This window comes from Barbatula barbatula, assembly GCF_947034865.1.
Source record: "Barbatula barbatula genome assembly, chromosome: 13".
Lineage (NCBI taxonomy): Eukaryota > Metazoa > Chordata > Actinopteri > Cypriniformes > Nemacheilidae > Barbatula > Barbatula barbatula.
Genome location: NC_136776.1, coordinates 14,327,011 through 14,353,185, shown reverse-complemented (window position 1 = coordinate 14,353,185; position 26,175 = coordinate 14,327,011). Strand labels below are relative to the sequence as shown.

At 37.8% G+C, this 26,175-nt stretch overlaps 1 protein-coding gene across 1 annotated transcript; it reads right to left on the bottom strand.

Moving 5' to 3' along the window:
- Positions 1-2,040: 2,040 nt before the first annotated feature.
- Positions 2,041-25,466, bottom strand: impg2b (interphotoreceptor matrix proteoglycan 2b). Its single transcript, XM_079471889.1, has 21 exons — positions 25,206-25,466; positions 24,885-25,124; positions 22,074-22,240; positions 21,664-21,695; positions 21,354-21,386; positions 20,801-20,853; positions 18,304-20,378; positions 18,050-18,211; positions 17,857-17,915; positions 17,709-17,729; positions 16,041-16,294; positions 15,493-15,551; positions 12,531-12,759; positions 11,102-12,462; positions 10,608-10,827; positions 9,584-9,794; positions 9,154-9,342; positions 6,997-7,198; positions 5,959-6,038; positions 4,053-4,120; positions 2,041-3,216 (listed from the first exon to the last, which is right to left on the bottom strand). The coding sequence occupies exons 1-20, from the start codon at positions 25,282-25,284 to the stop codon at positions 4,084-4,086; spliced, it is 5,763 nt and encodes a 1,920-aa protein (XP_079328015.1). The 5' UTR covers positions 25,285-25,466; the 3' UTR covers positions 2,041-3,216; positions 4,053-4,083.
- Positions 25,467-26,175: the final 709 nt, after the last annotated feature.

Here is a 26,175-nt window from a genome sequence, read left to right as displayed (position 1 = left end):
ATTAAAGGATGAAGAGAAAGAGTTTAACCAATGAAGAAAACCATTGGGAGAATCCCAACTTGCTAAGAAAATCACATTAAAGCTGGTCTTACCTGGTTCAAGATCAGGTTTCCCAGCCAGACCAGTTTAATGCTCAGCTGGTTTTGATAGTCAGCAAGGTGGTTGACCAACTGAAAAGCGCCAAGAAACCTCTAAGACAAGCAAACAGACCACCCTGACCAAACTAAATCCAGCAAATCAGCTTATTACTATTGGTTTAAGCTGGGTTTTTTCTGCAGGGAAGGAAGTTGCCTCACCTTTTCCACATAACAGGGACTCTCCTCTGAACAAACGGGAGATTCCGTCGTTCTCCATTTGTAGAGTCGTGTTCAAGGAGACACGCAATGCGTATCCAAAGGTTAAAGTCAATTGTTCCAGCAGAGTTTGGCAGAGTTATCTAATACACCCAGGGCCGCCACAAGTACTGTAGTTTGGTTATTAAAGGGCACGTACAGTTTTCTGGACAACACTTGAAAATAGCTGGCTGAGTGAGAGAAGGAGAAGGAAAGAAGGTGACAGAACAAAAGCTAGCGGAAAACAAGATAAAGAGAGTGTCTCTGGAAACCATGGCCTTTCAGCGACTTTCCGGGCCTTTCTCTGGATGAACAAGAGTGAGCGAGGAGTTGTTCTGACATCTTTTTTCCGCAATCATGTGCAGCCGATATTACATAACTCTTTAGTAGTTGTTTTAAGAGATGGTATTGCAATGACTACACGCATTGTCGAAAAGAGGGGAAAAGAAAGCTGACTTTGTAAAATAACCAAAATTTGGTTTGTTGTGTAGTCAAGGTTACCTTTCTTGTGGGGAAATCCCAGCTTGAACCCTGTTAAAAAACGATCCAGTCTCACGGCAGATAGTTGCAAAATTTTGAATCTATTGATCTACCTATTCCCTTCTTTTTTCGTGTCACTCAGCACGACTTTCAGTGGACATACCGCATTTGTATATACATTTATATATAATGTGACATTATGGGAAATCGTAAATGTCACAAATTTCAGGGAGACTGTGGTGCCAGAAAAAAAAAACATAAAATAACATTCATGTAGAGAAAAATGTAAGTTTTTCATGATTTTGCACCAAAATGTAAACATACTGACTATTTCTGAAATTTGACATTTTAAAAATAAAATATCTGTAAAATAAAACAAAATGACAGATTTTTACAGTGTATTTATGCATGCTATTTATTAATGTAATATTTTGTATTGTATATATATATATATATATATATATATATATATATATATATATATGTATTTTAGCGATTTATTTACTAAAAAAGGTAAATAATACATTTGCACAAATACATTTATGAAAACCGGAAATTTTAAATAAAAGCGAACTCGAATACTTAAACTAAAAATTAAAACAAATAAACTATTTTAAAATCCTGATAAAGCCTGATTTCCGGAAGTTGTCTATAAGTCAGACTATCCGACTAACACTTCCTTTCCTAAACTGTGCAGCCTGTGATCTGAGACAGCCAAACAGGAGACTTTGGATATTAACACATTATCTATTAGCCACCTTCTTCAGTGTAACCACGTGTATTTCAAGTCAACTTATCCTTGTAATTGAGTAAGCTTTTGGCAGAAGTATAGCCGTGGCCGGTGTCTGGCCAAAAACACAAATGTTATCTGAGGTAATCGAACATTGAACAGAGGTTAATCTGACAAAGAACAGATTCGCCACATCTGAAAGAGCTTTTCATCGCAAATGAAAATAAACGTAGGAACCAGACTCAAAAGATAATGAAATATTGGAAGGTGCACAACAAACAAGTTTTGTTTCAACCTGTGAAGCATTCTGTAAACATGTGAAATGACATTTAAATATTTCTATTTGTAATTTGTGGTCACATGCTACAGTACTGTTTATATACAGATTTGAAACTGATTTAAAAAGCAAATGTTGAAGTAAATGTGAGACTTTGAACTGTAACAAAAAACATTTTGGCTTCAAAATAATGTAATAACTTCCACACAGTAAGAAATGATGAATCAAAACACTGTGCACTATTCTTTATTCATTAAACAGAACCTGTGCTGTAACCACTGAAAATGAAGATGGTGGAAAGCAGTGATATTAAAAATATGCGTAAATATCTGTTGTGATGACAGATGTTAACATTCAAATATATTACAAATATCTGTGTGTGGCGAGTGTTTTACAAAAGTAGAAAAATGTACATCTGCAGGAAATTTAGCTGCTAAACACAAAACTCATTTCTAAAAGAAACATCTGAAACTCAAAATAAATTGTACTTGAGGAAAATCTGTGTTTGCAAAGAATAAACCGTAATAGCCAAACGTCAAATAAAATGACAGAAATATTAAATATTCTGCTCTGTGTCTGTTAAAATACTATTTATAAAACGGTCCCATCTGGTCCTTGATTCTGATTGGCTGAGTTATAAAATACCCAGATTTTTAACGGCTGACCGGACCACATAGCCTAAATATAACTTTATTTACCTAATTTTATGAAACCTTGCTACGCATATGGAATAACCGTTTTATAAAAGCAATAACCCCGCGAAGCAGTGGGTTACAGTGCATTTTATAACAGCAAGGGGGTTTAAGGCACTCTGCTTCGCATCGTACCTAACGCCTTTAGCTGTTATAAATGCACTGTGACCCACTGCTTCGCCGGGTTATTGCTTTAATAACCACTGCAAAACGTTCTCTCTTCAGTCAGTCCGTGTTCCAGAACAGATTATGTCCCACGTGTACATGAAGAGTAACCATCAAGTCAAGGCACTGACAAACAAAAAGACCATATGAAATATAGGCTTTCCATTACAAAAGAGGAACTTATGAATCTATAAATATTGTCTTTATAGTTTTGTGATTTAATCTGATTACGTGATTTTGATATAATGTACGTAGCTAACATATACTGTATCTACGAATATGGCTATAACAAGAAAGAAATCAGCCCATCGGTACAAACAGAAAACAATCAAACCTTACGCAAAACATACAGCATATTCATAACCCTTAAGACCACACACAAATACCTAATTTTACTACATCAGATCACAATTCGCTCATTCCGTCAAACATTTTTAAGTACAATTTTAGTCCATTTACATCTTCACACACTACATCCCTGCAAAAGTCCAATGTGGCGAACGAGGCCAACTTCTTGCATTCAAGAAAAAAGGCAAGTGTCTGTTAAAAAAAATGAGATGACCAGAGTTACATTCAGCACGTTCGGCAATGAGCTAGTGGACTGCTAAGATAAACTGTTATTAGCACTTAAACCGTGTTGTGGTTTACATTGATCTTAAGTCTACGATGCCATTTACCACTTTTACAGCATTTACGTAAAATGTGCATATTATGCGTAAACAATATCATAATACAACCACGGTAAAAAATAAAAGACCATTCCAATTTTTAACATAATCAGTATTTCTAAATGTTTTGTGGTCATTCCAGTCCAGTGTCTGTTGGATTTCAACAAACTCAAACCTCAGGAGTGACAAAGTCATCCAATTGCATTGTGAAACACTGACAGCATGACAAGACACATGAAAACTCTGTTAACAATAGAGGTTATCAAATAAAAATAATTATTTTGAACCTTTCTAAATACATGAACATAAATTACTGTTGTATTGCTTGAAAGACCTGTTTCTCCAGTTTTCATTTTCTGCAGATAAAAAATATTTTTATTTGAAATTTGGTAGAAATATTGTTATTAGTCCACAGAATGAAACATAAATGATAATTTTACCTTAACACATACCTATTAATAGTAAATAGAAAATAATAATAATTTTGAGCTCTTTAAAAATCATTTTAAGATCATTTTGGTCTCTTTCTTTTTTCAGCGGCTGAATACCTTTATGATACAACTTAAAACATATTGGCATCACTGCGATCGTGCAAATTCAAGTAATGATTGACAATGCTTAGACAATTCAAGTTTGACTTGACGCTCCACGTAGTTGCATTAGGAAGGTCAAGTCAAAGGCTGTGATTCAAGTAAAAGATCTGCATACCTTGGGTTTAGTGAAAACTTGGTTTGCAGCTCTAATTGGAGGAACTTTCTCGTCTTGCATCAAGCGCCCTATGATAAACATACAAAACCATGTGTAAATAAAAAAAACTCTTGAGTTCAGTGACAGAAACACATTTTTTAAAGCAAACTGCATTTATTCAAACGAAACTAAAGTCCTTGATGGATAGTTTGAAATGAACTGAAAATGTTAGCCATTCTGCCCAGGGATTATTCTAGAGCCAAAGAATGTTCCCAGTTTGCTGTCAGATATACATTATGTGAAGGGAATTCAATACAGTTTGGCATACAGTATGCGTGTTGCTGATATATCACCCCGACGCACTTATAATCACAAACATCCTTTAGACATCATACTACAAATAGTACCAGTTGTTAAATATAATTTTGTACTAAATAACATTAGTAATTACAGAGTAATAAGTATGTGTATTATCGCTTTGTCCGCCATTCTGGATGAATGGTGTTATTGAGCTTACTTCAATGCATTCTGGGATTGGATTCTGAGAGAAAAAGTTCGGCCCGACTTCAAACTACAGTGAATGATCTTCTCTATGCTTGCAGCTGGTATGACAGTTAACCATTCCTCAACCCCAGTCGTAATTTTTCAGTCTGCTACTCTACACCTGTCTGGAACTCTATACGGCACCTGGCAGAGGTAGGACACCCAAAACCGGCCTGCTCTCTGGATTTGTCTTGCCATGCCATTGTAGCCTCTGAACACTGAGCTCTTTTGAAGACATATTAACTACCAGTGCACAAAGACTTCGATTCATATCCAAAAATGGACCGTCTCGAAAAGAAATACTTTCTTTGTCAAAGAACAGAAACAAATCTCAGCAGGCATGAAAATGATTTTTCAATTTACACTTAAGTATTAAATGTTGTTTTTGGATTCAAGCCGCTGGCATGGGTTTCTGGTCAAGTCAAAAATACATTCTAATAATGTCATGCGATTATGTAATTGATCGTTTTTGTACGTTGACGTACATTTTTCAAACTGGGGTCTGTATAGAACTGCAGGTGTTCTGTGAGTGTATTGGCGGGATATAAATCAATAAAAACACGAAAATTGACAAAAAGCATTAACATCACATTGACGAGTGAACTAAAAATGTGTAGGCAAGAAAATGACAAAATGTATTTCTGTTTCTTCAATAAAATACAGTCACTGACAGTTACGTAAGAACTTCAACTTGCAAAATTGTACTTAGGTAGCAGTTTTATTCTTAGATTTACCATGTGACAAACTTTGCAGGAACCTGTAGTACACAAATGTAAATACAAATATATTTGTGATATACGTGTGATGGGAATAGAAAAATAACTCAATTAAAAGCAAAATGCAAACTGTACAATTCCGGAAGGCTAATACTTCTTGAAATATGAAGTAAACAAGTGAAGTCGTAGGAGTGACGCTGACAAACATTTGGGAAGACCTGCTATATAGAACTGATTTAGGTTCAAGTGCAGCTGAGGTCATGTGTAATGAGGACAGGGGAAGTTTGTCTTTCAGGAAGTGATGCGTACAGTGGTTTTGTAGTCTGTTATTTGACTCAGGCTTTTTATTGGCAACCAGTGTGCATGTTAAAAGAATAAGTCTGGGTTCATTAAAAGTTAACTTCTATAAACAACATCTGTGTCATGCTGTGGATTCATTTTTATTTGTCCTTTAGTTTGTTAAAACACTCAGAACTGTCTGTTGATACAAAAGTTATGCTTTTTTTCACAACTTTTGTGTGTTTGTCTGTCTTCCGGCTAAACTTCAATAATACAGTGTGGATTTTTAAAACGCATTCCCTTGCAGTTACTTGCACTACTACTGCTTTATTAACACTGGATTGAGTTTGTTTTCTGTATTGGTGTGAGCTTTGTATGTTGACACTTACACTTGGTGCTGTCGGAGAAAATCGGCAAACTGACGGTCCTTAGCGTAGAGCTCGATAACTCGAATACGATCCTGGATTTCCTGTCATGGAAGCAGAGATGAATGAGAAGAAAGAGAGAGAGAGTTATACAACAATAGCGGTAATGTCTGCCACATTACACCTTTAACATCTGTACGTGTCTGGACAAACCATGTCCCTTCATACCACAAATAAGACAGTCTTGAGGATGGTAAAGAAAGGACAATATTGCTATATTGCTTTAAATTCCAGTTTTGTAATGCTGGAATGCCCGGCCAGAACACTCATTTGCCTTGTTTAATCACCATTCTAATGCCATGTTAAAAACCCCAAAGTCCCCTTTTTGATGCCCAAAGTTCCCTTTTCGTGAACGGATGCAGGGGAACATGTTTCACATGTATGAACCGGATCAAAGTATTATTATTAAAATATTCTAATAATTATACATAAAACATACTTATAATGCTAAACGTACTATGCTCTCAACATGAAACTATAAATACATTTGCAAAAGGCAAAATGAACAATAGGGCTCTCTTTAAGCCTCGTTTTAAACTCTAACCTAAACACCATATTTCTGTGTAAATTGTTTGTAAAACCAGTCTTACGTAAATTGTCACATTGATTTTAATGCTGTACTTGTGGTTAGGTTTTGTGGAAACCCCAACATGAAACCCAGTATGCGCATTGTCTGGCTCTTTATTTAACTTTCGCTTATGCAAAAACCCTCTTGATCAACATCTTCTAGAGATCTTTCAGATTGTCCGACGAAACTCTGTTTTTAGTTTCATGCAAACACATTTTGAAGATCTAGAAAATGAAAATTCTCTCATCTTTACCCCAAACATAATTTGTTTCTATGAAATATGTTTTTTCCTAAATGTCTTGACCACTCTTTTCTATATTATGAAAACAAATTGGGATCTGGACTAGATTGAATCTGTTTTTCATCTTTTCAACCACACTTTTATCCATGTCATATCAAATCTGGCATCTCTATTAATGCTCAGACGACATTACCTCTTTGGTAAGTTCATTGCTCTCATAAATGTGTTTGATTTCTTCGCTGCTGAAGTCTGTAGAGATCTCAGCGCTGCCGGCGCTGTATGCAGGGGTTTCTGGGTAACGGCGATAATACTGATTATAGCCCAATGTTGCTTCACTTTCAAACATGGGGTTGTATTTAGTGGCTCGCTCTAGTGATGGCACGCTGTCTACATGCCTGCGGAGATGACAGAAAATACAAGTCAGTTTATAAACAACACCTGATACAACATATGAGTCATACTGGACAACAGAGACTTGTAGCCTTGGTGCTTATATTAAGTGCTTAAATATTTGTACTTGCAATACTTAATTTCATAAAAGACTTGTTATATAAATGTCTTTGTTCAGTTAAACACAAAAGAAGATATTTTGAAGAATGTAGGACAGCAAACAGTTCTGGGGCACTTTTGACAACCATTGTAGTCAATGGTGGTTTTTAATGTACCTATGTAGGTATTACAGGAAAAAAAATGTATTTATAATGTAGTGGAGTAAAAAGTATGACATACATTTTTATGTAAACTGTTTCCAAATGCCCTGAAAATGTGATTAAAACACTTGAGAGTAAAAGTGCATTTTCAGTATAAATGAATAAATTAATATTGAATTTTTGCTGTTCAGCTGTTCAGATGTTCATTCCAAAAAAGCAATGGAATTGTCCAAAATTTCTTTCATGTAAGACACTTAAACATGCATTATTTCTGCCAGGAATTGTTTTTATATTTAAATTATATTTATATAATGTGCATTTTATTTTATTTTATTTTTGAAATGCGAAAATGTGCAGGTTTAAGTTTTATAAATGGACTGTCAATGAGGTGGAGTCATTTCTGTTTGTAAACAACTGTGGTACAATAATTGGGCTGAATGGGTCACATGACCAAAAACCAAAGAGACTAGAGACTAAAGGACTAAAGAATCCACTTTCACAGTCTCCATTACAACACAATAGTGGCATTCTAAAACATCCACTTTGAAAAATGTTTTTCGAAAAGCTTTGTTTTCGTTGACAAAAGTGTTTCCTCGATGTGGACAGAGGCCCAAAACTGAGAAAGCTGCGTTTTCAAACAAAGACGTTTTGGTGTGGACAAAGCCAATGTGTGACCTTCCACGTTGGCTAGAGCCAAACACGCTCTTTCTGTGGAAACAGCAAAGCAGGAGATCGTCCCAACTATTTATATTCACCCTAGGGTCAGATAGTTCAGCCACGGAAAAAGTGAGTGGATTATCCGAACGGCTCAACGTAGCGACATTTATTCCCCTGTGACCTGTTGATCAGGATCACTGACAGATCCCCTGCAGAGACATTATGTCATGTCTGTCTGCCAGGACTTTGCTCTTGCTGTTTGCAAAGAAAGCAAATCGTTGCAAAAAGGTGACTGATGTTTGTTTACACCTGAGGCGAGGATGCGAACCTGAGTTCATTTTATTAGTTTAGCAAAACACAGAATCATTTACGGTCTGGGACACATTTCAGGTTCATACAAGCCAGTATATTTGATCTAGGACGAAAGATAGAGAAATGGCATCTGTGGTATCACTATATCAGCAAAATTATCTATTCAAGACGAAACTTATGACAGGGACAAGAACATCTTGTTCGAAAAAGATAATGGATCCAACCTGCTTATCACATACCCGAGGGTTTCCTGTTTCATAATTACCGAAAAGAACATTACGTCTGTTCAGGTCCTCTCATACAGCCGAGGTCGTGCAAGCTAAACAACTCTTGTGCCAAAATATATAGCCCTGCATCCCATACATTACTTTCAAACACAATCAGAACTGAGCTTCTTGGTGCTTCTTCAAGAAATACCACTCGATGTTTTAAATAAACAAAAAAACATGTTTTTAAATCACGTAAGGACGCTGGTATATGTTACACATATTTGTTGCTTTTGGGCCATCAGATATAACAAATTTGCCCCTTCAAAAGCACAGAATTTAAGCAAATTTGTGCCTAAAAATGACATCTTTGGAAAAGTGTGCAGTCTGTTTGCATCACAATGCAAGTGCAAAATTGGTGACCGTGCAATTTGTTCAAACGCATTGCAGAATTGTTATTATTATATATTATTGAATTTGTTTAGAACAATGGGAATGTGTTTATATTCAAAGTTATATTCTCACCGTAAAGGGTCTTCTAAATCATCCGTGTCATATTGATCTCGCAGAGTTCTGGCGAGAAAGAAGATCACGCCTGAAGCCACAAGGAGAAACCCTGCAACCGACGCAATGGCAATCCCAACCACCAATGGCTCTGACACATACTCCTCACAATGCTCACCGCGGTACCACCAGTTCTCACCGACACGACATCTAAACGCAAGACCAACAACAGTGATGAAACTTTTTTTCCAAAAACTTATTTGTCGACTTTTCTCCACGGCAGGCCATAAAGAAGGCTAACTTTAAGCTGCAAACTCAATACTGCAAAACATGACTCATATGGTTCAAAGGTAACAAAGCTGACTTTAGAACACTTCAAATATAGCTCAAGTTAACGTTTTTAGTGAAGTATCATTTTAAAAAATGGATGTGATCTTTTAACAACACCTACCTGCAGATAGCGCCCTTGCCAGGTATGATATCACACTTTCCATCATTTTGGCAGAAGTCTTCTTGTATTTCACAGATGCTTTGACATGGCAACCCATCCACGCTGAAATAGCCGTTGCTACAAACGCACTCCGCCTCGCCTGACCAGCGATTGACCAAACACTTTGAGAACTCGTTACACGCTTGGAACTTACAAGGATCCGCTTTTTCGCCTACAAATACCAGAACGAGAAAAACAATTTGATAAAAACATATATACACACCATATATGAACACTATCATACACTCTATATAAATATTCAGGTAGCGTTAGCACGAGTGCTAATTTTGTGGGACTAGCAAGTTCACCATAACAGCAGATGGTACAATGAACATGAATGCTGGAGGTCCGGCATTCATAACATTAGAGATGTTGTGTATTGACAACAGCTCAGACAGAATTTGCAGATAAGTACGATTACACACGCAAGGCACCCAACGAAGACTGTGACTCATTGACTGACGCATTAGACGCAATGTGTCTCACTTTTAATCTATGTACACCATGAAATCACTTGCCTATCACTCATCCAAACAATGCTTAGTGTTTATATTGGCCTGTTGTTGTTATACCTGAATGTTACAATTATACAATATTCTAAATTTTTTAGTGTCAGCATATGCAAAATGTGCTAGCATACTGTAGGATATTGTATGTGTTTTTGGGGGTGTTGATATGAGTTTGCTAGGCTATTTTGGGTGGTTGGATAGTTGCTAACTGGTCCAAATCGAAAGTTCAGCCAGTCTTGCCGTGTTGGACTGATCAGGAAGCTCAAATAAACAAAGCAATATTTTTATGGCTTCACAGAGTTAGTGTTACACATTTCTGGGAAATTAACCAAAATGTAGCTTAGAGATCACGTTGCATGGTAAACTAGGATTGGAGAAACAAAATACCTTCATTTCCCAAGATATGCTCATGATGTTGTGTTTCCTGACCGCTATTTGATTTTATTTTTTATGTGCATATATGCTGCATGAATTACCTGATTCAACATCCAATGAATACTTGTCTATTGCAAGATTCATCGTTTGGTAGGCCGTGTTACAGAAGTCTTCTAGGATCAGGTAAACGGCTGTTGTCACACCTTGGGGAACTCGCTTCACAAACTTCATCCTGCTGTTCACAACAATGCTGCCATTCCTGAAGTTCATGATCTCCAAATTTTGGAAGTTGCTGAGATTGGACTGTAGATATGGTACAAGCTAGATGATTTACAACAACAAAGATCAAAAAATGTTAACTGTGTACAAATATTTTTCAATTAGTCACAAGTGTGTTTATGATTCAACAGACTTTGAATATAATTTTTGATGGAGAACACTTGATCTGCTAGGATCAGTGCTACAATTTCTGTAGAGAGACTGTGATCATCAATGACTAATACGCTTCTAACAAATGCTTTGCTTTCCATACAGTAGTGCAAACTGCAAAAAGTCGAATTGACTATGGCAACCTTCTAAAAACCAAATTTCTTACCAGCTCCAGAAACCGCTGCTCAAGGGCCTTATATTCAGTGGAGCTTTTGTTGAACAGATCTTCTGAAAACATCATGTTGGTGACCCTGAGACTGAAAAACACTGTCAGTGCCCTGCCAGGACTGGCTGGTAAGGCAATACTTGCCATGTCTTTCCCAAGTGAAAACCCACTACCACTGTGTTCATCGTGGCCTGGCCCATCAAAGGGGAAGAGGTCAAATAAAAGGTCAATTTCTGTTATGTTGGAGTTTACTGGAACAGGAATGTTAACAGTAGTACTATAAGAGTTCACTGGTTCAGAATTGTGAACTGTGATTTCTGTTCCATTTTCTTGTACTGGACTGGTGGAAGTTTGTGCAGCATCAACTATCCGGTCGGTGGGTCTAAAGGTTGGTTGATGTGGTGGTAGAGAGGTGGAACTAAGGTTTGTCTCTGACGTTGGCTTCTCTACAGTAGTGAGGTGATTTGCAGTGTGCACAGGATCGTTTGGAGCCTCCGTAGTCGTAGATGTTTGAGTGTGAAGAGGTTCTGTAGTTGATTCAGGTTCATGCTTATCTATTGATGAATTTGATACACGTGTAAACGGAGACTCCTCCTCAGGAATGTGGGCTGTAGAATGATCTAAACTTCCCTCAGTGTCTGTTATTGGTGGCCATAAGCCTGGGGGTAACTCTGTGATATCTTCAAAACCAGGTTCTGGGTTAGGGATTGTGCCTTCCCCATAAACAACACCAAGGCTTGGGTTTGCAGCCAGTTGGGTGGTGGAGGTGACATCATTCACATTTGTTGTTGAGACAACTGTTGCAACTGATCTCCCAAAGTCTGCTTGATTCTGTTGTGTTTTGGTGGAAGGACTATACTCTGCTGTTACCTTGCTTGGTGGCATCACAGTAGATGTAGAACTTGCTTCAAAGTGCTTCTGAGCAGGTAAACTCTTAATAGTAGCAGGACTTGATGACTCATCCACATTTTGAAGATCTGTTGTTGTGTAGACATGTACCAGGGGTTGACTGGTCACATGCGTACCCATAGTAATGATTTCTTCTGGAAGAGGATTGTTATATTGTTCAGGGGCTACTTGTGTCTGCATGGAAAGCTCTACTGTCAAAGTCTCCATAGTCCAAAACATAGGTTGGTTGTCAATGCCAAGGTTACCCCAAGAGAAACCTGAGCCTGAACCAAGGTCTGTCAATTCACCATGAGTTGTCTTCTCCACACCTGGAGATTCTCCAGGGGAAACCGGAGTCTCGTCTGTCTTCTGTATTAATGTTGTAGGTAAGACATCTTTATTTGCAGTATCTATGTTGAGACTGGCCAAGGTTACAGCCTGTAGAAACCCCTCCTCTTCAAGAAGACCATCATCTGAAATAAAACAAGACATTAGAACCAAGCTGCTACTTTACGGTGATGAAACAAATTAAGATACTTACTTTCAGAATCAGGAACAGGTACACTGCTTGAGCTCTCGGATTTAGAGACAAACTTGATATCCAAGTCTGCTGGTGATATTGTAGAGCTTTCCTCAAAGACAATGGCATCATTAACATCTGTGCCTTCAGTCGGCACGTCAAAAGCGGGAATGGGGTCAAAGAAGTCATCTTTTGTAATGAAGATGTCATTGTCAACATCTGGTGGTTTCTCTGAAGCAAGAATATTGTCCTAGGATTTAATGTTAAATTTCAATGTTAAAATATTTGTGAGGAAAAAATCATATATATATACGTCTATTGTTCATTAGCATAATTTATCTCTGTTGTTTCAGTTTCTTAAAGTGTGGCTCAACATAAAAAAATGGTTTTCATTCTGAAGAGAATATTTACAGCATTTTTATTTCGGCCCACACTAGACAAAGTGACAAGTTAATCCCACAATTTTAATCTCTCTGCTCTGGAATTCTTTTAGAGACGATGCTGGCAGAGCTTCATGGAACTCACAGCTTTGTTGAACACATGTTCACAAGTGATCGTTTAGTCATTGAATGTGCACGTGTCAGCTGATAGAGGGATATTTTTTACCATAAATTTACTCACCCTCGTTTCAAACTTGCTTGACTTTCTTTCTTCTGCAGAACACAATAGAGGATATTTTGAAGAATGTTGGTAACCAAACAACAATGTCCCCCATTGACTTCCATTGTATGAACACAAAACAACAGACATTTAAAAAAAATCTTCTTTTGTGTTCCACAGAAGAAAGAGTCTTATACATTATTAAAGGTATGAAGATATATAAATAATAGAAGTATTATTTTTGCATGAACTTTACATCGTCATAAGTGCCTGATCCCAACTGGGTCTTTGGATGATCCAAATTTAAAGTAGGGGTAATATACTGTGTAATGCATTCTGAATTCTTTATACCGTTAATCGTGCCAGCTTCTTATGCTTAACGTGGTCCAGTTGTTAAAAAACTATTTGTAGGTATGACGTAGTATTTATGTGCTTTATACACTCCCCCAGCACACCAACTTCTTTCGGAAAGTTTTTTAGAAGTCTGGATCCCTGTTAAAAAAATGATTTAATTGGGCAATTCTCCCGGAAAAGCACAGCAAGGCGAAAGAAAGAGCCCGCCCACGAACCAACCGACGAGCGAGAGCCGCTTACCATCAAGGTTGTCTGCACTGTGTCAAGATTGGCTTCGCTGTGGGCCGGCAGATCATTACTCTTGCGATAGGGAGATAAGTTTGAGGTGTCATCATTTGTTAACGGCATTTCAGTCATGGATGTTTTATAAACGGTGGACATAACACTGGATTTGAGGACCGTTTGAAACTGCTAAATGGCACGGTCCCAGCGCTAAAAGATGCTGGAATATATTATCTGTATTTTCTGTGCAAAGCCATTTTCTTATTGTTTAGGAGGCAATCAAACCAAAAACTGCCATTCGACTAAATCAGACAGATTGGGAATATTTCACGTTGTATACAGCATAACGACTGGTTGCACAGTTGACAGTATAAATCCCTAAATTCCCTGTGTTTTATTTTCACATAAATAACGCATGAAGTGCTAAGGAAACATGAATGACCAACGGTCAAACAATCTGGGCCTCATTCACGAAACACAAGCCGAACGAATTTCTGTGTAAATCAACTGTTAAACCATTCATACGTAAGCTGTCAAGTTCAATTCAACAATATTAGTTTTATGAACAATTTACACTGAAATCCATTCTGCTTATATTTCCTAAATGAGGTCTGTTGACCATTTAGGACCACAGATGAAAATGAAATAGCTTACTGGCTTCTCTTTCTTAGACAATTCATTACTTAACTGTGTATTGAAGAAAATAAAAGAAAAATGTTTGAGTTAATACTGAAACTCTTCACTTAAATCCGAGTGCAGTAAAGTTGGAGAAGAAACACATGGGAATTTATTACAGTCTCTTTCTGGGGATGAATATGTTTCATTTAATGGAAAATCTAATTTGTGATTTTGCTTTCCTGTGGGACAATACAATTGATTAACTGTCAAAATTTCTAATCGCCCCTTAGAAGTGTTGAATACCCTAGACTCAACTCTAAACCTCACTGTTTCTTCAAACTGGTTTTGTATTTGGCAACATCCACATAAACAGTCGATCCGCAGAACTCAGTTTGCCAAAAGGACAACAATGAAAATCTGTCTTAAAAGGGACAGAGCAGATAAAGAATCAATATCAGATGTTCTTATTTGTAACTATCAGTAACAAACATGTGTCCTTGCAGGCAAGCATAGGCCTACCATAATCTGAGAGAGAACACATGTTCAAAGGTCCTGGACAAGGTGCCCCGGCCAAAACAAGACTATGAATCAACTTAATAAGGGTTGTGGCAAAATGTGCCAATTTTGTGAAATGCAACAAGAAAGAATTTGGATATTATTGCAAGGATTAGGTGTTCGAACGTGTCTAATTAAACTACAGTACAGATTGTGATGAAATCGACTCTGCCTCTGTAATAAACATACACTGTTCAGAGATTAAAAACAGATTATTTTCTATATTTCACAGTGCCAGAGTTCAACATTTTTTATATAAAAAGCTTGTGTCTAGAGAATACACTCGCCGGAAAATAGACTTGAATGGTTTTACAGAGCTGCTGGACTATCCCATAGCTGTGCTATAATATGTTTTAATGGCATGCACTGAAAACCCATTTTACGTGCAAGGTAATGTTTCTTATCATGTAGCAACAAAATCCTGCGTATGATCACCATTAGCGTGACTCATTTTTCATTTAACATCATTGACTGCTTTTCAAGCAGTTCCTTGGGAAGGATTCACATTCACACTTGAGAATAATTGTGCTAAAGTGAAAAAAATCCCATAATTCCAAACTGCAGCTCTGGATAAGGACTGGACGGCCATGGTTACCCTTTAACTGGGTGGTCCTGCCAATGTCCATTGACTCACCATCATGTCGTTGGAGTCAAGCGGTCTGCTGGTTGGTTTGGAAGGCGGCAATGTCTCCACTGTAAAGCCATAACAGACAAATCACATCCAATTATATTTAAGCCCACTCGAGCACAGTCATACCAACACATAAAGATTGGCTCTGAGTGGTGCAAAATGATTCTGCCAAAACCAGAGATAAGAAACCACATACAAGCATGCGTGGTAATAGGATATGTAACCACCGTAGCTCAGTGGTAAGAGCATTGCGTTAACAATGCAAGGTTGTGGGTTCGATCCCAGGGGATTGCAGATACCCATGTATAAATGTATAGGATAATGCAATGTAAGTCGCTTTGGATAAAAGTGTTTGCCAAATGCCAAAATGTAAATGTAAACCATTGTCAGTGTTGCACTTTGGCTTCGTTTGACTACAGTTTGCAATTAGCACCATGACAGGACGTAAACTCAAAACCGACTGTTTATAAAAACATTCAGCCGAAACTTTCAACACCCTGAGGTGGTCCTCTACAATGGATACACAGTTTGCCTCTTTGAAGATGTCCTACCGCTTTCCAGTTGCAGAGAATCAGGGTCCACGTCTAAAGTCGCGTTTCCGATTAAATCTTTCTTTTGGAGGGCTTTGTTGATGTAGTTGCGGAAATCAGTGATGGTGTAGACCACAGTAGGCAGTTCTTCATGATCCTTGAAGGAGTTTTCTACCATATTGGAATGCAGATTGATGTAATCCATTGTTTCATTAGTTATTCCTGCGCCGTCTCCCTCAAGACAGACAGTGTAGTGCACCACCACAGCTAGACCTCTGAAGAATGGAGAATAAAACACATCATGTACTCCCCTCATGTCAATTCAAACCTGTATGACTTCCTTTCTTCTTCTGAACACCATAGAAGATATTTTGAAGAATGTTGGTAACCAAACAACATTGACCGCCATTGACTTCCGTACTATGAACACAAAACCATGGAGACATTTCTCAAAATATCTTCTTTTGTTTTCCAAAGAAGGTAATTTACCAATAAGTAAGTACCAATACGTTTGACGATTCAGTCCAGTATGTCCAGGTGTTAACATTATAAACCTGGCCTAAAAAAATGTAGCTCAGTTTGGTTCAGGCCGGTCCTGTAAAATGGACTGTACGCTCAGTCATAAAAAATAATGGCTAAAACAAAACCCCAGTCTATGGTCAAGCTAACACCCAAACGCCGCAAAATATTCCACAAGCATCTCCTCACTGGGGTAAATTAAAAAGAATTGTGGAGAGTTGACCTACATTTGTGCCCCATATTTTCTTTTCTACAAGGATTCGAAAACCTGGTGAGTTTATGGCCAGATCAATTTTCTCTCTCATGACATGCAAAATCTGAGTCGTGATACAATTCCCTGGCACACAGATTTCTTGCATGCTAATAAGCCTTATAAAGCTTTAAGAGAGAACTGCTCTGGCTCTCAGATTGGTTAAGGGGTCTCATGGAGCTCACAATATGCAGTTATCCAATGTGTGCTTTAGCCAAAGCCTTGCTTGTAAACCAAAGGGAAACCTCACCTTGACGATACTTTGCATAAGAGCCGTGAATCGGGTGTTTTTATAAAAGAAACCTAAAGTGATAATTTTGGTGAAAAAGGGGGTTAAGCATTGTGCCCTTGTGTCCTTTTGTAAAATTTCCAAACCACCCAATTGTTAAGCCTTCTTTAAACAATAAAGAGACACCTCTTCCAATACACTGACTACATTAATCCTTAATCAGGTTCGGGCGGGCTTTCCCCTCCAGATTATCGTTGGTCCCTTCAAAAATGTCCAGCTGACAATTAAACATTTTTACGTGAACTACTTTTTATTTGTATTGTCTATTAAATAATGATCTGTCAAAAAAGAAAAATGACAGAAAAATGTTGAGCCAGCATTGTTCCGGGCCGATTCTTAACCCTTCACTTTCCATTGTTTGTTTAACATTGCTGACAATTTTGCAAGTCGTTCTGGTTACGAGCTACATTAAATTAGCTTGATTAATAAGCTAATAATATATAAGAAAATAATTGATCATTAAATACAAACATCTACATACATAAAAAATACTGTAAGGCACAATGAGCTGCAATAGCTTATCACCTGCCTATTACATTCTCTGTTAGTTTTCGTTTCAAGAAAAACCGATACAGTGTATTACAACATAGATAAAAGGTTCCAATAAGCTTGTGAAAGTTATGGTACTCACCCTTCAATGTCCTTTTGTGGCCTGGGACATTTTGTTAAGAAAAAACAACATGAATACATTAATATGTATATATTCATTTATTTTAACTTTATTATATTTATATAACCGCATGCAGGATTTAATCCTGCAAAATAAAGATTATTTCTACCTGAATTCACGGACAAATATCTTCTTGAAACCTGGGAGCCTTTCAAAAATGTCTTCAATCTTTAAAAAATAAAAAGAGGATGCTTTGAATCCATAATATACTGTATGCACATAACAACACACATCCCAAAAGATTATATTCTCAACATGTTTTTTCCTATTATACAGCTGCAATAGTAAACATGAATTTTCACCATCTCAATGAACTGGTCAGATAAGCGTTGATAATAGAAACTCGATGGATCTCGTAGAGCATCATCATAAGTCTCTCCTTTCAGTTTAATACTCAGCTCCAGCATATGGTCTCCCATGGGCCGTATCGGTCGAGCCAAGATATCGTCAATTTCATTACCAATCTACATACAAAAGAAAATGTTTTGGTATATCATAAATCCTTAAAAATATTATTTTAAGAGATAAAGAGCAAAGTCAAACTGAGGGCACTGACCACATTATTTTCACTAAGAATGTCATTGGAAATATCCAGTGGTGAGGTTTGTAACATAGTTGAAAAAGTCTTCTGAATGGTAGTTGTCACAACATTTTCTACAACTGTGATGTCCTCAACTTTCAAGTTGGGTGTAGGGTTTTCATCCTCCATCAATTCAGGTTGGACTACAGAAATGTCGGATATGACATCAGATAAATCCGTTTTCCTCCCTGGTAAAGTCTCAGGTGTCTCTGAAATGATTTCGGGTAAAAGCTCAGATGTCAAAATAGGTGTCTGAGATGTGACCTCAGTTGTTTCTGTAATGAGTTCAATAAGTATTGCTTTAGACATTGTCTCTGCCATGACATCAGCGGTTTCTGTAACAACCTTAAATGTCTCTGTGATGACTTGAGGTAAAGGGTCTACTGTGATGACTTCCTCCACAACCTTGTGGGTGTCTTGAGGACCTTCAGAGGATTCTGTAACTTCATAACCCTCTGTACCCATTTCATTGACGGTTGTCAGTATATATTTTTCCATCTCAGTAACATCTAATATGGTGTCTTCCGAAATATTTTGTGCCTCTTCAATCCCGTAACCAGGTTCAGGGGTTACTTCTTCTAGTGTTTGTCTCATGTCTTGACTTACAGTTTCTACAATGTCAATGTTAGGGGCTCCATCCTTAAAAGAAGCATCAAGTGTGACCTCGGGTGTGCTTAGAGTTGATGTTTTTGGTGACTTTCCTTCAATCTTCTTACCTTCTTGGTGTAATTCCTCAAAAATTGTACCTGCAGTTCTATCCAGTTCAACAGCATCACTTGTGTCTTCCACAAAATCTTGAGATGTGTTGCCAGAAACTGTTTCTGTATCTTCACCTGTAACCAAAGTTACTTCTGGCGTTATATTGCCAGGTTTCTCAATGGCAGTTATCTCAACTACAGGTGTGGTTCTCTCAGTAAAAGGTGTCTCTTTGTCCTCTGAAAAGCCAGTTGTAGCATCAGGAGTTTCTCCTATAACTTTGCCTGTATCTCCAGCTGTCACCTCAGGAACTTCTGGAATCTGTGTGATGTCATCTACCTTACCCAAATACCCAAAATCACTTTGAGAAACAGTAACTAGGGATTCCTCAGTTGTTGGTACAACCTTATCTGCAATATCACTGAGAGCATCCTTATTAACAGATGTGTCCTTGAGTGGGTCTTCTCCTGTATCCTCTGTAAACCCCTCATGTAATGTAGGCAGTGTAGTTAATAGCATTTCAACAACATCCTCAGTTGTCAGAGCATTAGGTGGAACATCTGCTAGATTTGTAGGAGTCATCGCTATAGGCTTCTCCGGTAAGATATCAACTGTAATTATATCTGAAGAAGAATCGACTATTGTTGAGTCAGTGGCCATTAACATAATGTCTGAAACAACATCAACCTCTTCTTCTTGAATGGTCACATCTGATATAACAGGACTTTCAGTAGCATTCTGTACCACCTTGAGTTTGGTTTCTGAAAAAATGTCTTCTACAGGTGCAATCGAGCTCATCTCTGGTGGGTTAAGCACTTCCTCAAAGGTTGTGGAAAGATCAGGGTCATAGATGTCAATTAAATATATCTCAGTGGTCAAGAGTACAGTTGCCTCTGATGAACCAAAATATTCAATGGTAAAATCCTCTGTTGTAGCACGACTTCCGGTAGCAACCTCCCCCACCTCTAGTTTAGTTTCTAAATTAAGATTTTCAAGGGATTCACTAGCGACTAGCGTAGAAGCATTAGTGCTTATCACTGGCGAGTCTTCAAAGGTTGTCAGACGTTCAGGCTCAAACCGTGTTGAGTCTTCTGGACTTTCAGGCTCTACATGTTGAATGGTAAAATCATATGTCTTCACCGTTCCCTCAGTAGTGCCTGGTCTCACATCAAGTTTTTCTGTGGACTCTATAGATGCATTGGTGCTTGTCCCCGGTGAGTCCTCAAAGGCTGTGGTAAGATCAGGTCCTGGTGTGACTCCAAATGTGATTTCAAGCTTTGCACCTATAGTGGTAATTGGGATTTGGCCTGCAATGGTCTGCGATGTAATGTCCAGTGAGTCTGTTACAACGTTGACTGGAGAAACAAAGACAGATGGACAGAAATTGATGGAAAGAAAGTTACAGTTAAACAGACTTTCCCTTAGGATATCAAAGTTAAACTTGTCAATAGAGGTCAGGCACATGCTTAAATAATTAGATAGACTTGACTAAATGGCAGAGCATGAAGATATGAACATCTCTAACTCATTAGCAGCCAATGATTAATTAAAGTGGATTAATGTCTATTCTAAGAGCACTGTACTGTATCTCGGAAGCCAGAGAGGTTAACTGATAGGTTCATGTAGACAGCAACAATATGATTCAGAGCGTAGCTAAAATAAACAATCCTCCAAATTCAATCAGTGCAAATACTCTAAGACACTATTGGCACACAGATGCAAAGTTGAAAAGGGGGTCATTGTTTATAGTATAGAGTATATAGAGAACTGGATTGACCTAGCTGTGTAGTGGCCATGTTCGCTTGTGTTGGCGAGATCGTCGTCTGATGTCTGTGAGAGAAAAAAACAACCGGGAATGATTTAGATGGTCAAGGTAAGGTATCTGTTCAGAGGTTAGAAAAAATATTTTTGCCAGGGAAGATAATATTTCATACACTATTGCTGCCACTAAAGCTATCTGAGAGCTAACTAGCTTAGCATGGACTAAAATCAATATATAATGTTTGTCTTGTAAGCATTTTGTGGACTAAAGCAAGGGGGTTGGGTCCATTATTAACTTTTAATTGGTGGTTTTTATCTGCAAACCACTGGTGTGCATTCACAACATTTTGATATTTGACAAAAGATTGCGAATAATTTATTGTTTTAGGTTGTGCACTTACTGTATACGATACTATAACTGAGATACACACCGTACATTTGCAGATGATTTCATTACAGGTGTAACATACTATTTTGTATCATATTTAGGCTGCTAAGTAGGACTATGTTCTCTTTCTGATTTTTTTGTGCCCTTTAGCAGCCTGGGAGCTGGGGGTGAAGGGTCCTACCTGCATTCAGGCTGCCATGGGCTGGTGAGTGCACTATAGTAGGATACATATAGATATAGTTTTATTTGATTTACGAACGATTATACTGTTACTTCAGAAACAGCACAATGCAGTACTGTATTAATATTGATCGGGGCTAGTTTCCGTATTTGTATGTGCATTCGAAATGATAAATCATAATGAAATGATACATTAAAGTGGGTTACTATGGCAAAGTGATGGTTTCAGATAATAAGTTATATGATACAATATTATGATTGTATAAAATATAGGAAAACCACAACACATGTTTGTTGCTAGCAGTTCTTACCTTAGTGTTGTCACGGAAGCCATACCTACCCTCTGAGAATAAATACATAAAGTTATTTTAATTGAGTTTTTCATCATAAAGGCCCATTCACACAAAAGGCAATAACTATAAAGATGATGTATTTTAACAAATCAAAATTTAAGAGAATAGCAGTGTCCACACTACTCTCTTAAATTGCAAATAAAGATAAAGGGGAACAATATTTGTGCAAGTATAGATAAAACATTGACAGCCAATCAAAATCAATTTAAATTGTAAAACATACAAAACCCAATTGTCCTTAGGTGTAGATGGTAATATAGTTATTGTTACAGTTACAGCATTCTTGGTTTGAACTGGCCTTCAACTCATAAGTATCAGTTTGAGAATGACTGGTGCAGTAGCATTTGGGAGGATATTTCCCTACTCACCTTTTCAACCAGTGTGAGGTGCTCGGCTGACTGGCTAAAGCTCTTGCCGATGTCCAACACACTGATACTACCATTCTGACATCTTCTTATCCAGTCCTGGTATTCTTCTTTCTCCGGCAAACGATCCCAGAAGATCTTAAAAGCCTCCCACACGGTCTCCTGGCACACTAAGGTACACACACAAATGTAAATATACAGTGGCCCGAATAACTGTTTGGACACTTAAGCCACACTTTTGGAAATGGATAATTGTTTTGCTCTAGATAACAAAGCGTCAAGCTGAGTGGCAATTGCAAAGAAATTAAATTAAACCATTTACAACTAAACTCGGTTTAATGCAATAATTTGTTACAAGGTGTTACGGTTTTGTGTATATACACTGTATGTGTGATGTGTCCTGATTTCCAAATCCAATGCAGTGAAATTAATTCCCCTAAATATGGCTAAATGCGTTTAGGGCCATTTCATATACAGTGCTTATAAATAGAGCATGTGTTTATGAATACAGCATATGCTCAAATACAAACATTATAGACAGACAAATTCATCAACCCAAGCTGTTAAAATTAAGGTGAAAACCTAGAACAGTTTGTCAAGACCAGGCTTTGTTGAGTGTCAACATCTAGTATATTATCAGATCAATTTTTTTCTGACATACTGTACAGTAGGTGAGAAGACGAAGAATCGAGGAGAGCTTACAATCAACTCCTGTATAATCACAGGTAAAAAAACAGCTTTGAACCCTGCTAGTGGAAACTGACATATCTTATAATGGAAAGCCCTTTGACTTAGAAAAGGCAGAAATAAAGCAAGCAATAAGTAACATAATGGAAACATTCTTATCCTTATGCACATACGTCACTTATTCCACACCGTTGTTCGTTTCTTAGTTTGCAAACCAAATTAGCTTTTTCGCTATGTGCTGCATACCTTCTCAATGTACCCTGCAAGTGGAAAATGAAATGCGCAGATGGGGGATTTTAACTCTTTCTGAACGTTTTGCGGCCGCGCTTGATGAGTTCCACCCCCATCTGCCCGGCACACTGACACTGCATGATGACTACCAGAAGTCTAATGTGTGGGAGGGCAGAGGTCACCAATTTTCCTGGCGGAGTGAAGGATCTGATCACCGTCTCGAGAAAGGATTCGGTAGCGATGGGGATTTCATGAGGGTGAGACGGAAAAATGGGGAATTCTGCAGCCTCCCACATTAGAACGATGCGTGCTAACAGCATTTGACTTTAAGCATCGCTGTTAGTGGCTAAATGGACACCTGAGACTCAAGTCTCCTGACAAACACACTTTCCTTATGAGTAATGGAAGGTTCATTGAAAAACCTGACATTACTAACTTACCTCTTGTTTCTGTTTTCATGGAACTTATAAATTGTGTAGGTAAATGTCTTTGCTGCTGTTTCCAACACAAAGGTTCAATCTTGTCAAGCGTCCAAGTGTTAAGCTGTCAAGTGCAAAAGATCTTCTAAAGCCATATGATAGGTTTGTGTGGGGAATAAATTATAATTTAAGGTGGTTACACACCAAAATCAATAATTTTACATTTATAGACAGTGACAGTTTTTATTTTTGAGAGAACAATTGTTATGATCCCTTCAATGGTGTCCAAAACAGAACACAATACAAAGGAGATGTTTGATCATTTAAAACTGGACCTAAAGTTTTTAGGGTGTGTTCATATTTATGTTCGGCTCTTTTGGTTATTTTGCTCCGGACTAAAAAATCACTGCCTTATGTCCACACTTGCATTTTTGAGCAAACCTGAAAATAGAAACCTAACTGTATAAGTAGAGTTGCAACGTGATTGGACAGCTTTCATGATGTATGTTTTGTTACTGAACAAACCTTATTTCCATAACCTTATATGTTTTGTTTATAGTCAATGTTTTCTTGTGCAGCTGCTTTGCAACAATGAAAATTGTAAAAAGCGCTATACAAATAACGTTGACTTGACTTGAACTTAACAGACATCCCAAACAATGCTGTGCGCTGGGTTATACATGCTAAATGTATATGTTCGCATTTGATTTACAATAAAACGCAATGAGACCATTTTTGTTCATTTAGAAATGTGTAAACACATTTGTGACATTGACCATGTTAACTTCTTTAGGCAAATTTCCTTACGTCAACCTAGGCAAACAAGATACTCTTTGGAACATCCTCAGATCATGAAGAGATGACACCTCATGGTTTCTGTCAAACAATCGAAAAGTGCAAAAAATGCAAATGCATTTCTAAATTTGGCCTTGGCCTTCTTGGTCCATTGTGGCGTGTGTATTTTAATACAGTATGCTGTTTCAAAATGAAGGGCACAGATGGCTTGACACACATCTAAAATACTTGGTTCTTGAGTTGTAGTGATTAGATTTGCCAGGGTCATCTGGGTCTTGTTATCGCAAACAGGGCGAGACGTGGTTCTCAGCGGTGGTCTCCTGTAGGCTTAATACTCTGATTGCGTCTAACTTCACAGGCTAATATGTGACAGATAAAGCACGCCGTGGAAAATTCGTCTTGCATGAATATTTGTGCATAGCCGTATGTGAGAAATAGACAAAGACACAGTGTATTCGTGGAGTTGTGCGTCAAATATGTGCGGTTACTGCGAAGTTAATGGAACTGGTCAGGTTGGCTTGGTGCATTATTATTGATGAAAAGTTAAACTGTATGAGCTCATTTCTTTTGACTCTCACATACCGTTCTCAGAGAGCATCCATCTGTACCATAGATGACTTCTTTTGCAGACTATGCCAGAATTGCTCAAAAACATTTAAAAGCCAAACTATCATGTTCTTACCTCTTAGATGGAAGTAGTTCAGATGATTTTGTACTGCCTGCTGCACGGTTTCATGTGAACAAAGTTGAACTCCACTGGGGAACAGCAAGTCCCTTTTTCGGCGGGACAGAGCAATTTTCCGTTCTTTTTTGGACTCGTCGTCCAACATTTTACCCTTCAATGCGTCGAATAAGTTACTTCTGTCCACAAACGTAGTATTTCCATTTTGCAAATAATCCTTGTGACTTTCATCAATCGCATCTGAAGAAAACCAAACAGAAAATCACAACGTTGCAAGCCTCACAAAAACTTTCAAGGCCTATGCGTACCTTAGATACATACCTGTGTTAGTGCAAAAGTGTCCTGTCAAAATCAACACTACCAAAGCCCACCAAATACGCTTCAATAGTACAACAGGCATTTTCAATCCTTGTTTTGAACTTGTAGAAATTTTAAGTTTTCAATTTACAGGCAGTAATTTGGGCATCTCTTCTATGTTGGGGATTCCAAACTCACCTATAGTTCAACTAGACTGAATCGTACATGCTTTCTTGGCTGCGGAGAGATGCGATCACGTAGCTATGAGCTGACGTCTCCCCGTGCGGCTTAGCAGATGGCTTTCGGGAAGATTTTTTCCTGCTCGCTAATCCTATTTGTTAATTCTTCCAAAGAAGCCTGTCGAGAACTCAGTGATACTCCCTTATCGTCCACCCGTAGGATCCGTTCAGACGCAGTTTCCTGTAATTCACAACCTGATCGTTTGATGAGTTTAATTGCGACAATGGCTTCCTTGCACCCTACCGCCTCAAAGAAGGTTGCAGATACCACTTTCAGAATACATACAAAAAACAATAAAATGTTTGACTTGTTTGTAGGGTCGCATCTTTATCTAATTTTGACGGACACACAGCTTAAAGGGACTTTATCTTTATTGGGTTTTGGATGTGGTCCACCATGGCTGGTATGGAGATAAACAGACAGCACAACAAGCATAGCTCAAATGAAACCAGATGTTTGGTGAGGTGTCAACGATTTGTTGGTGGTTGCTGGAAGAAAAAACACAGCTGTTCTTTTAACCTACAGTAATATAGAGTTAAATGTACTCTGATTTGTAATAGAGTTTAACCACGTAGTGATTGTAACACCCAACTGTAAATAAACTGTATGTACAACAACAGAATAGATAAGACATTCAGCTAATAAGGAATAATGCAAACATACAACGTGAAGATGTCAGATTAAAAATGTCTTTAGATTTCCGATGGTGTTTACTTTGGTACCACACTGAAATATTCATGAACATGCTGACTCT